Here is a 13,500-nt window from a genome sequence, read left to right on the forward strand (position 1 = left end):
GGCGTCCCACATATAAAGTGGAGGAAGATAGGCATGGATGTTAGGTTAGGGCCAGTCTTCCTCATCAAAAAGAGGAGGATTGGCAGCAGATGTTAGCTGAGGGCTAATCTTCCTCAAGAAAAAGAAAAAAAAAAGTTAAAAAAAACTATATGTTTTTAAAAATACCATAAATAAAGTCAATTGGCAGACTACAAAGTGGGAGGTAAATATCTACAAAATATGACCAGACGAAAAAAAGGGCTATTTTCCAAAATATGCAAACAATTCTTACATGTAAATAGCTTATTTAACTTAATAGAAAAATCAGCAAAGAAATATATGGGCAGTTCCAGAAGAAAATTCAGTTGGCTAATAGATGTAAGGAAAGACACTCAGTTTCACTCCTAAATATCTTTCCATAAGTATGCAATGATTACACACATATACAAACACATACACACACAAAGATGTTTAGAAAGCAAAAAAACACAAAAAACTAATAACCTATAAGTCCATCACTCAAGTGCCAACTATATAATTATATATTCATTTTTTGGAATACTATGCATCTGACAAAAAGAATGAGGTCTCTATTTTAAAGAATTACATATAGTATGTTCTCATTGTATTAAAAATGTGTGTATATCTTCACTGACTCTGGTGAGTGAGACTAGGGAACTGGGTGTGCTGATGGAGAGACGAGGGCTCTGAAAGAAATCTTCTTTACACTTAGGCCCAAAGTCCAGTTGGGTTATATTCTAGAACTTACCTCAGTACCAGAGCTGGGGATGGGAGTTGTTCTGTGGAAGAGGGGCCAACCCTAAACTGAAGGGAAATTAATGATAAATCTTTGCTTAGAGTCCACAGATCACCCAGAACAGCTAACATTTCACTAGTACTATTGGCAGTTTGCAATCTGATATTTTAATGATCAGGGAAGAAGTAACCCTTTCTTCTTGCAAACATATTATTTGCTTTTGAGGGCAGCAAATTTGCAGGGGCTGAAATTACAACTAGGTTGCATACTTTGGCCTGTGATAGCAGGACAGTTGTGGAAGGCAGCATAGAAATGCGGTTGGTAGGAGGGGGAACTAACCCAGGCTTCAAACTGATCTGCAGCTAACTCACCAAGGAGATAGGTTTTATATGGGAATAATTGAGAGATGATGATCACTACACTTAACCCACAGTCATATATTCCCAGGGCGAGAAAGCGTATCAGCATTGAGAATTTTGATAGCGACCTGATTCTCTGTCTCTGCAAGTTTCAAATTATCTCATGCGTACTGTAGAATCCTAAAGCTGAGACTGGGAGGGGGTCATTTTTCCTGCAACCCACCTTGAGACAAGAAAGCAAAATGTCAAAGTTCCGCGTTAACAGGATATCCCACCACCACCCTCGTTTTTGGAGCCCTTCAACAACCTAACTTATTTTTCTCTTCATATTGAAGGATAAGCGGGGGAACCTTCAGGAGCATGAGCATTCAGCCTTACGGGACCACATGCTCCTGGTTTTAGAAAAGAATCTCCAATTAGAAAAACAGGTAAATATTCAAGGGTTCAACTATAATGGGAGGCAGCAGAATTCCTGGGATTTGCCATTATTGGTATTTTTCTAGTCCCCTCTGTATCCGTGTAAGTTGACCGCAGGTAGAAGTTTTTCAACTAAGTGGCTAGAAAGACTCGTAGGATTATAGAACATTAGAACTAGAAGGTGCCATCGAGATCTTTGGGTCCAACCCCCTCATTCAACAGATGCAGTAACTAAGCTCAAAGAAATGCTGATGTGTTTGTAACTTGTAAGTGGCAGAATTCAATCTCAAACCCATGTCCCCTGATTCTCAGTCCAGTGTTCCCCATGGTACGCCATACTGCCTCTCTGCAGCCTATCCACACACCTTTTGGTTAATACCTGGCACCTAGCAGGAGCCTAATAGGTGTTTGAAGTTTTTAAATTAAATCAGTATTACCATGACTATCTGTTCTAGGCATTATGGGTTTTCTATATTTTGTAGTAAGTCTTAACTTCTACCTTTTAGAAGCTTTGCAACCTGATAAATGCACACATACATATTTATTTCACTGAGTTGTGAATATCAAGTGAAATTGTGTGCAAATGCCTACCATCGTCCCTGGAATATTCATAGGGGGCCTCAATAAATGCCGATTCTATGGAGTAATTATTATACGAGTTAATTATTTTGTTAGAACATCTCAGAGGAGCAGACTTTTCAAGCCCATGTAGGGAAGAAAACCATCCATCTGCACAGAGGGAGCTGAATTTTACTACTGCAGATTATTTTGTTAGATCTGATTCCAAATTATAGAGATGCTGGGTCAGATCCTGGAGAAAATTAGAAAGACTGATTACACTGTAACTTGGATAGAAGGCACGCTGCCTAGTAACCATTCCCTAGTTCTTTCTGTATCAGTTGCTTCATTCATTCAACAAACACTGGCCGTATGTCAGGTACAATGTTAGTTGCTAAGGACATTGAATTGAGGAAGACACAGCCTCTACCCTTGAAGAATTCACAAAAATGTAAATGAGTAAGTTTCTGTGCCTGCCAGAACGTACTATGAGGGTACCGCATGCGTCGGGTACAGAGGCTGTAGGGTTTATTCTAGAGGAGTTGGGGAAATTTTTTCAAGGTAGGACATCCATGTTGCTTCTTGAAGGAAAAGAAGTTCTGTTGGTGAAATGTGGAAATGAGATCCCAGGAGGGGAAAGTTTGTGCCAAGGCAGGGAGGCATGAGAGGGGCTGATGATTCAAGAAAATGGGGTTTGGGGATGGAGAGACATCCAAGCGTAAGACAGGGAGTGACTGGAGACCAGTCTGTTAGATCCCGATTGCAATGGCCTTCCATGTAAGCTAAGAAGTTTTGAACATTGTGCATTCAATTATTCTTTTTATTCATTCGTATTCTGCCTTGTTTCAGAAAGGATTTAAGGCTCCAAAGTTTGAATTAATGTTTGTCACTAATAGGGAGCTAATGGAGGCTTTTAAATTGGAAAATACTTGGCCAACTAATCGTTTGCTTGGTTTTAAAAAGTAAAACAGCTGGTGGTAGCATGGAAGATGGATAGATGGAGAGAAGAGAATGAGGACAGAGAGACCAGGCAGAAGGATGTTGCAGTAAACTAGACAATGTAGCATTAGAGCCTGGCAATTGATGAGTGAGGGCTCTGGAGCCAGAATCCCTGGGTTCGAGGACTGGCTCCACACTATTCATATGAATTTGGGCAAGCTATTTAATCTCTCTCTTCCCCAATTTCCTCATTTGTAAAGTGGGTTTGTGAAGAGGGTTAAATGAGATAATATATTGAGGTTCTTAGCGCAGTGCCTGGCACATAAGCATTTCAATATTAGGTGGAGGCAGGATGCTGGAGGTGGTGGTGATGATGCTGATGGTGAAGGTTCAACCAAGGCTGTGTCAATGGGATGGAAAGAGGGCATTGGGAGGCGCTGGGAGGGCGCAATGGCATGCTGTAAGCTTAGAAGGCAGGGAATGTGGTAATGCGATTAACTGAGACGGGCACTACATGAACAGGAGCGCGTTAGAGGTGAGGGTGGGGAGAGGAACCACTGAGTTTGCTTTTGGGCCGGAAGATATGTCTGGTGCATAGGTGGAAGTCAGCTCTCAGGGTCTTAATAGAGGATTCTGGGGCCAGAGAGACATGGTTGTTGCAGCCATTTGTGCATTCATTCATAAAACATGGATCAAATGCCCTCCGTGTGCCAGGCACTGTGCTAGACTTTGGGGATAAAGATATAAGTGAGATGGAGCCTCAGCAATTTAGTGGAGGAAGACGACCAAAGTAACCCCCCAAAAATCAATGAGTAATGAGGGTAAAGTTACAGCCTAGAGTATGGTCAAGGTATCTTGGAGCTTGAGAGGTGACCTGGGTGGGTGGTAGTAGTAAGGAAATATTTCTGAGAAGATATGCCCTTGAATGGAGTCTTAAAAAGCGGTAGTTTCTAGATGAAGGGGGAAGTGTCTGAGAGAGCAAGGCCTGATGGGAAATAGAAGTTGTGTAGTCTTGCTGGGCAGGGCATATGTGGGACACGAATGGGCATGAGGCTGCAAAGGTAGCCAGGGGTAGATCCTGTAAGCCCCTGTATAGCGTGTAAAAGAAGGCCACTAGAGATGGTATGGTGTGTGTGTGTGGCAGGGCAGGGGGTAACAAGACCAGATCTGTCTCTTCATGTTATTCTGGTCACAGTATGGAGTATGAATTGGAGGAAAACAAGATTAAAGACAGGGAGAACATTCATTTCTTCATTCATTTAACGAATATTTATCACTTAACCTGGTACTGCCTGGTATCAGGCCAGCTGCTGGGGTGACAGGGGCTCATGGGATCTGCACCAGTCCTGGCTCCCGTCGAGCTTCCCTTCTAGTGTGTGTGTGAGGGATAGTTTAGGACTGTTGTAGCAGTCCAGGTGAGAAATAATGAAGGCTAAAACGAGATGAGATGAAATGAGAAATAGATGTAAGAGTTGTTTTGTTTGTTTTGTTGTGTCTTAGGAGTTAAAGTTGCAAATATTATTGATTGAATGGATGTGGGGATGAGAGAAGAGTTGTCTAGGATCACTCTTAGGTTTGTGATTATTTCTCTCAAATAGATTACACATTCTGAGAGGGGTGCGTGTTTTGCCTACCACTTGCTAGCCGTATGCTGGGCAGATTACTTAAACTCTCTGCCTCTGTTTCCTCATCTGTAAAATGGGACCAATATTCATACCCAACTCAGTGTTCTTTAAGGATTAAAAGAACTAATGAATATAAGGGTATGATAGACATTCAGCAAATTTCAGCTATTACTATTGATACGGTGCATGTAACATCTAATGTGGAACGGTGATCAGTACTCTGTCGTTAGTTAATAAGTACATACTGAATGAAGAGAACCAGTTCAGTAAATTCAGTCAAGTGATATCATTATCATTAGATAAACCATCATAGAAGGTTAGGTATAGAAAAGGCTGATGAGAAATCTGTGGATCTGATTTTTTGGAAGCATTTGCACATATTTTCCTAGAATTATATAGGAATCTACCTGTAAATATTTTCCTAGAAAAATATATATTTATATATTTTTCCTAGAAACACTTTACCTGCAATATTTTCCTAGAACTATGCTTAAATTATTTTAACTTGTCTGCACGCATTTTCACATTCCTGTTATTAGATTTCTGACTTACATAGGAGCCTAGAACGGAAAGAAAGTAAAATTCAGCAGCTAACGGAAACGGTAAATAAATTCGAAAAGGAGTTCAAGCAGTTTGCACAGCTGTTTGGCAAAAATGGAAGCTTCCTCTCAAACATCCAGGTGAGAAATGGCCATTCTATTCATAGCCAAGGTTTAGTCTTCAACTGGCACTGAGGGTTTTTCTTATAACTTTTTAAATGGAAAGAATGTCAAATGTACAGAAAAGCTGCAGAATAAGTGCAAAAAACACCTGTATATTCTCCATCCAGATTCACCCACTGTCAATATTTTGTTCCATTTGCTTCATCATTCATTCTCTCTCTCTCTGTCTCGCTCTCTGTATGTGTGTGTTCTTGCTGAACCATTTGAGAGTAAGCTGCATATATCATGGCCCTTTACCCCTACATACTTCAGTATGTATTTCGTTAAAGATCTTCTGTTATATAACCCAAGTACATTTAGCAATGTCAGTGAATTTAACGTTTGTACTGTACTTTTATAGAATTTTTGGCGATTAAGGTTTTAATTAATGTTGGACCGATATTAGTCACTTGATTTCAGATTCATTGACAGCATCTATATTTCTGCATTTTGTAGTCAACAAAGTGAAACTATTCATTCCCTTGGGAAGAAAATGCTTTAAATATCACTAAAATACAGCAAACATTACTTTGTAGATCATGAATAAATAACCATAAACAAATTCCTAATGAATAATCTCTTTATTGTGATTATAAAATTTATAGCAGAAAAGACTTTGAGACATGTGGTATGGGCACTATTTTTGAAATTTGAATTATCCCAGAACACGCGGGCCATATAATTGCCATACTTTGTCAGCGTAAACTATGTGTTTGTGTGTGCATGTGTGTGCGTGTGTGTGCGTAGAAAAAAGGAAATCCATCATATGTTATAATCTCAAGGCTGACCTTTTTTTAACATGAAAACCAATCAGAGTGAAGGTACTGAGGGCAAGAGTGGAGGAGAAATGTAGTTGTTTTATTTAATCTTTTCCATCTAAAGAGAACAATCAGAAGTTGAGACCTCAACTCAGGATATTTCTGTACCACCTGTGGTGCTCAGGCCAGAACAGGTGGGCCTACTTCCAGCTGATTCTCTGCCTTCTAGCAGAGCAGGAGTGAATCAGAAGAGCTAAGAGGGGAAGGAAATGATAAGGCAAGAGGACAGACAACATGAGGATAGAGATATAAAGATAGGTTAGAGAACCAAGTGGAGAGAAATTGAGGGAGGAGTGAAAATGAGATGAAGAACGGGTCAAAGATTTGGAACAGGAACTGGGATAGGCAGGAGGAGCGGGACATTAGGCGGCTCATCTCTCTATGATCCTCATTGAGTTTTCTCTTCGGGACTGCATTTTTCATGTCATTAATTGGTTAATTAAGTGAAATGTTTGAGTTGAAAAAATTAAGTCTCAATGAATTACTAAAATATTAACTAAGTTTTTTTTGACATGACGATCCATTTTGTACTGAAAGCTTCTTGCGAGTCACCTTGACAAGTCCGCTTGGCTAGAAGCTCAAGTGCGCCAGTTACTACAAATGGCTAACCAGCAAGAAACTAAATTTGACCTGAGGGCTTTGATGGAAGCAATTGACACAGTGAAACAGAAAATTACCCTGCTAGAAACCCATGATCAAAGAATAGGTATGTCTAATATTTTACTCTTATAATAATATACTCAAAAGAGAATATTATTCTCTTTCGGTGACTCGTTTGTCTGCATGTGTTTGTGAAACAAGCAAACTCCTGGCCAAATGGAGAGTCACATCTGTCCAGGATAAACAATGGTTGAATCTAGTATTTGCGAAACAGAACAGCATGTGATTCTGGCCATGCAGGCAAAAATGACAGGGGGCCATAAGCAGGGGCTGGAACAGGCAAGGGGTGGAAATGGGGCAGGACATTCCAAGAACAGGAAATGATGGTTTTTAAGGAGAGTGGGAAATAAGGAGAAAACTAAGGGAGAAAAGTCGTGGCAAGATTGTTTTAAGTATAGAAAAATATAAAAGGGTTTGGCTGTTTAAAAGCATTCTAGTTAGAAAGAGGTGGGGCTCACATGCTAATACACGCTAGTTGAATGCTAAGTGTGTCTTGTCTACATTTTGGGGGGCTTCAGTTCAAGAGGACACATTCAGGTGTTCTGGGTGCCACGCTTGCCGAGATATGAGATTCACTGAGTTGACATTATTCATACAAATGGTCCACTGGTGGACACTGCATTTAGTTCATCTTTAGGATGTCAGAATTTCATTGGTTGTCTTCAGAGAAAAAATTCCACTCTGGGCAAATTCTAAAGACAACTTTAAGGCCTACGGAAACTTTCTTTTTCTTTGCAGTTGTTTTGGAAGGAGAGACTAACAAACATGATGTCCACATTAATATTCATAAAGCACAGCTGAATAAAAATGAAGAACGATTTAAACTGCTAGAAGGTGCCTGCTATAATGGAAAGCTCATCTGGAAGGTGACAGACTACAAGATGAAAAAGAGGGAGGCGCTGGAAGGGCACACGGTATCCATCTTCAGCCAGCCTTTCTACACCAGCCGGTGTGGCTACCGGCTCTGTGCTAGAGCATACCTGAATGGGGACGGGTCCGGGAAGGGGACGCACCTGTCGCTGTACTTTGTGGTGATGCGAGGGGAGTTTGACTCACTGTTGCAGTGGCCATTCAGGCAGAGGGTGACCCTGATGCTTTTGGACCAGAGTGGCAAAAAGAACCATATTATGGAGACCTTCAAGGCTGACCCCAATAGCAGCAGCTTTAAAAGACCTGATGGGGAGATGAACATTGCCTCTGGCTGTCCCCGCTTTGTGGCTCATTCCACTTTGGAGAATGCCAAGAATACCTACATTAAAGATGACACCCTCTTCCTGAAAGTGGCTGTGGATTTAACTGACCTGGAGGATCTCTAGCCACTGTTTCTAGGGTGACAAAAGGACTTCTTGGGTTCAGAACCATGGAGGAGACACCTTTTATTATCATATTGACTGAATTTAGACTCAGTGCACATTTGTATTTGGCTTTTTGCCCTCGATATTTGAAGTCAGTTAAAACTTCCCAAGTGCCGTCTTGTTTTTACATTTTACTCTGTCCCAGTTTGAAACTTAAAACATTTAGAATATCCTCGTGTTATTTATATTTTTATATCTCTTAAAAGATGTTAAATTTCTTGAAAGCAAAGTCTGGGGTGTCTCTCTTTTTTACTGGTGCTTAGCATGGGGTCTCCGGGTAGGCATTCTCCAATGTTAAATGTTATTGAGGACACAGAGATAGAATTCCCAATGAAAATGCTTTGGTATTTTATTATTTGGTCTGCTGATTCTAGACCTTACCATAAGCCTGCAAACGCCACTATTTAGGGTAGGCTGTTCCAGTTAAGTAGATGGGTAGTATACTTAAAAAGATTAATATGCTCAGTTTGGATCAGACTTGTTTTGGTCAAGTACTAAATTTTGTGGAAATTATTATATCTCTAAATAGTTTCATGAAATTTACCCAGTAGTCAGCAAGCACAGTTTTGCAAGGCTGCATAGGAACTGGTGAATGGAGTAGGCATTTTCATTCTCCCTGCTGCAGTAAAGCAGAAACTACTGCATAGGATGTAGATAAGGAGATATAGCCAGCCAACTAAAGTTCAGATTTTACTAGGTTCAACTATGTGAAAAAACTGTTTTCATAGGTCAAAAATGGTCAAATATTAGCAGTTTCATAAGGTTCAATTTAATAAATATAGTCATGCACTGCATAATGACATTTCAGTCATCAACAGGCCACATACCCCATGGTGATCCCATAAGATTGGTATCATATAGCCTAGGTGTGTAGTAGGCTACACCATCTCGGTTTGTGTGAGTACACTCTATGATGTTCACATAGGAACGAGATTGCCTAGTGACACACTTGTCAGAATGTGTCCCTGTCATTAAGCAACACATAAGTGTGTATATATATGTATATGTATACAGATAGTTTAAAGGTATTTTGGTAGTAATAGTAAATTAATGTGAGGATGGGCAAGATTTAGTATATAAAGGAGAAACTGTTATAAATGGATAAGAAGAATTTAAAACCTAGGGAGAATTATTACAATTTCCTATGAGTGTCAGAAATACTCCCATCCAAAACTGATTGCCAAAAACAGTATCTCCTATTCTTTTTGAGAGAACTTTTGAATTCATAAATTGCTAAGAAATGGGCATTTATATAAACATGTGACTTTTCTTGTCGAAGTCCTGAGTACTTTGTGAAGAAGAGAAATCATTATGTTCTTGTGCCTCTATCTGCAAGGGTCTTAGGGTGTATATATAAGTCGAGATGAGCCCTTCTGACTCTTGATAAGCCTGAGCTTAACAAAAAAATATCCAGTCTTCCTGAGCCAAATTTGTTGTTATGCAACTGAGCATTACTCCACTCAGACTGGCTCCCTTGAGTGTGCAAGGACAAGTGCCATGGGCTGAGGGCCACTTACTGCAGCTCACTTGGGTGATCACCACGCACCTGACAACTTTTGAACAGTTAACCTGATAGAAGCAGCATGATTTGTACCAGTGGTTTCTGGAATAATTGGAACTTTCTTAATCTCTTCTGTGAACTTTTCAAGATGCTAAAGACTCATATTGCAGAAACCATCCCAAAGGGTTAAATTCAGAGAAAGAAGTTCACAATAGAAGTATACTAAAGAATGACACTGTAGCTGCTGGTGAACTGGTACAGTTGATGGGTAACACATCACCTCACACAAACTCAGGAAGCATTTCTCTAGACCACACAGCCAGACCCCGGTGCTTCTCTGTTTCAGTGTTTCTAATCAAATCCAAGGTCATCCTTTGTACTTGGGAGTGGAACATCGTATTGTTGTAACTAGTTTTAAGTAGTTGATGTGAAAAACATTTTAAAGTGAATTTATCAAAATACTGGTTTTGTGTTTTAACCAGCTTCTCTACATAAAAAGTATGTCATGGGGCTGGCCCAGTGGCTCAGCAGTTAAGTGCACACGTTCCACTTTGGTGGCCCAGGGTTCGCCGGTTCAGATCCTGGGTGTGCACCTACGCACTGCTTGGCAAGCCATGCTGTGGTAGGCATCCCACATATAAAGTAGAGGAAGATGGGCACGGATGTTAGCTCAGGGCCAGTCTTCCTCAGCAAAAAAGAGGAGGATTGGTGGCACATGTTAGCTCAGGGCTAATCGTCCTCAAAAAAAAAAAAAGTATGTCATGGCATGGTTTGATTACAAGTTGAGTCCCTTTGTCTTGAAACAGTGATCACAGAACAAGGTATTCTAGAGTAAAAAGCACTCCTTTCGCACAAAAGAAGAGTTGTGATTTTTGTTTTAAACAAGTGGATCTACGTAAATGAGTTTTCCTCTTTTATGATCTGAACAGTTATTTTCATTCTATTTCAGTAGGATTTAAATTTTTATTTCCATTTTGGTCTGATTTTGATTCGTGATGAAAAGAAAACAGTACACTAGGCATCAAAGGGGAGTTAACCTTGAGCAAGGTATGTGCAGGAATAAAGTAGGGTGGGGAGGTAGGGTACATGCATACTAACAGATCTGAATTCTGACCCCTGATCTCCAAATTGGATGTTTTCAGAGAAACAGGAAATAGTCATGCCAGGTTCACAGTGCCAGTCTTGAAGGCACTTAAACGGGACTGAGAGCCACAAACCCTTGGTGTGGTGCCTTGGATAATCAGTCCACACTGCCAATTACCTCTTTTCTCTTAGAAAGTGGTTGGAGTCATGGTCCTTAATCTTACATAAGAATTCTGGGCTGGAGACAAAGCTTTGATGGATGCACAGTAGGTGCCAGGTGGTGAAATCACCTGAGAGCCCCACATTTTAGGGGAGGCGGGAGAGAAGCCTGCATTTGGAGAAGGAATGGTAAGAGGGAAGAAAAGTACGAGGTGGGGGCCGGCCCAGTGGCGCAGCGGTCAAGTCCACACATTCCGCTTCTCAACGGCCCGGGGTTCACCAGTTCGGATCCCGGGTGCGGACATGGCACCGCTTGGCAAAAGCCATGCTGTGGTAGGCATCCCACATAGAAAGTAGAGGAAGATGGGCACGGATGTCAGCTCAGGGCCAATCTTCCTCAGCAATAAGAGGAGGATTGGCAACAGTTAGCTCAGGGCTAATCTTCCTAAAAATATATATATATTTTTAAAAAAAGAAAGAAAAGTACCAGGGGAATTGGGAAGGAAAAAGAATGTCAGCAGGGCCAAAGGCCACCCTGAGAACAGCAGTCACTCCCGGGGTACCCCACAGCTGACTCTTGAACTCATCATCACCCCATGTGGCACCCTCCTCAGGCTGTATCTCTGCCCCCCACCTTTGCCTTAAGCTGCACTCATATATCCAAGTACCTGCTGATCATCTTAACTTAGAAGCCCCACAGGCACCTTAAAGTCCACTTCACCATAACACCTGGAAATCTCCTCACTCCTGAGCACTGCCAGGCTAACTCCTCCTGTTTATTCCACCCCAGTTAATGACATCATCATCCAAGCCAGAAGTCTGGATACTATTCTAGATTCCTCCCTCACCTTCCCCATCCAATCACCTACCCAGACCTGCCAATCTGACCTCCAAATAATTTTTTTAAACAATTCCTGCTACTTATCTCTACTGCCTACTACCACCCTATTGCAAGCCTACATTTTTTGCTACACAACTGTTCTCTTTTTTCTTTTGTTTCTTTCAAATCCAACCGCACACTGCCACCCAGTAATCTCTCTAAAATGAATATGTTAGAATGACTGCCCACCCAACCCACTGAGGCTCTGTCACCCACAGGACAAAGGCCAGCCTCCCTGGCATGGCATACAAGGCCCCCCATGCCTGCCTCTGCCCCTCCAGCCTCACCTCCTGACAGTTCTCCTACTTTGCATTTAGCAATAGCATACCAAGCACTGATATTTGTCTGTGCTTGTGCTACACTTCTACCTGGAATATTCTTCTCTACCCTGGTCTGCCTCTTGGCCTGGTGAATTCTTGCCCTTTAAGATTCTGCTTTGGCCTCACCTCCTCCAGGATGCCTTCCCAAACTAGCCCTTACTCGCTGCATACCTCACCCCCATCCTTCACCAGGCTGAGTCCCTGCTCTGGGCCGTACACTTCCTTGTCTACATCTCAATTGCTGGACTTGTCTTTTTTTCCGGAAAGCCACTGTTAATTGACTATAGGTTTGTCAGATTTTGTGTTAGGTACAAATAGAACAGATATGTCCCTGCCCTCATAAAACTTATAATCTGGAGGTCAGCCACAAGTGGTGAGCCAAAATGATCAATGTGTGAATGTTCCAGCCACCTCTGTCTGATAAAGCCTTTGCTTCTCGACTCCTTTCCCCGGTGGCCTGAGAAAAATGTCTCTCTCAGACCAGTTCTGAATGTTGGTGATGCAAAATAAGAGAATAGGCAGAAAACATTTGAAGGGAGAGCACTAGGGGCAAAATTTATGAAGAAAAGCTAAACCAATCCACATAGGATTGGGGGAAAATTAAAGACAAGAGAAAAGGGGTTATGAACTTGTGGGACTGTTGGGAATTGAGACTTGGAGCCCCTTTGATGCTTTTTCTTCCAAGAGACCCACATTAAAGGCTAAAATACATTTTAAAATTATTTTTGGCTATTTGAGTTACACTTGTTTGAATGAAACTCCACATGGAAACTGGACTCTGGCTCCAGGATTTATAAAGCATTTGAACAAATAAATATATAACAGTGTAAGTTGTGATAAATGCCTTGAAGAAAATGACAGAGTACTGTGAAAGAATAATGTGGCCGGGGTGGGGAGAATATGTATACACTTAGGGTTGTCAAGGAAGGCCTTCATGCTGAGGTAACATGATATTTAGTGCTCAGGTGACATGTTTTCAGAATGCCCAGCACTTCTGAACAGCTTTGTAATATCTGAGGAATTTCCTGTGAGAAAACTTGCCTCCGGTGACCCCCTCTGCAACACAGGCATGTGACCCAGGCCCCACCAATCAGGCAGAGTTATGCAAAACTTCAACTTGAAAGATGAACTTGGAAAGATCAACTTTTTTTTTTGCAAGAAAGATTTGCAAGATCAAGAAAGAAATGTGCCAAACTCTGGCTACCCAGTGGTGAGGGTGATGAGGGCACCAAGGCAGAGCTCCTGGCACCTCAGTCCTTATTTTTGTAGATTCTGTTTGTAGAAGTTGTGGTTTTGGTGTCAAGTCGTGGCAGCAACAGTGGATTTTCACTAGAGCCTCTACTGTACTGGTACCTGGCTGTGTGGCACCCACATCCGGCCTCTGGTCTT

General features: G+C 41.5%; 1 protein-coding gene across 1 annotated transcript in view; it reads left to right on the forward strand.

Annotated features, from left to right (window-relative positions):
• TRAF5 (TNF receptor associated factor 5) overlaps nt 1-8,397 on the forward strand; it is a 43,270-nt gene extending 34,873 nt beyond the window's left edge. Inside the window, exons 8-11 of the mRNA XM_014834824.3 lie at nt 1,431-1,523; nt 5,174-5,314; nt 6,691-6,859; nt 7,552-8,397. Coding sequence (XP_014690310.1) covers nt 1,431-1,523; nt 5,174-5,314; nt 6,691-6,859; nt 7,552-8,129 — 981 coding nt within the window. The 3' untranslated portion in view covers nt 8,130-8,397. The remainder of the gene's footprint in view (nt 1-1,430; nt 1,524-5,173; nt 5,315-6,690; nt 6,860-7,551) is intronic.
• Nucleotides 8,398-13,500: the final 5,103 nt, after the last annotated feature.

This window comes from Equus asinus, chromosome 25 (genome assembly GCF_041296235.1).
Source record: "Equus asinus isolate D_3611 breed Donkey chromosome 25, EquAss-T2T_v2, whole genome shotgun sequence".
Lineage (NCBI taxonomy): Eukaryota > Metazoa > Chordata > Mammalia > Perissodactyla > Equidae > Equus > Equus asinus.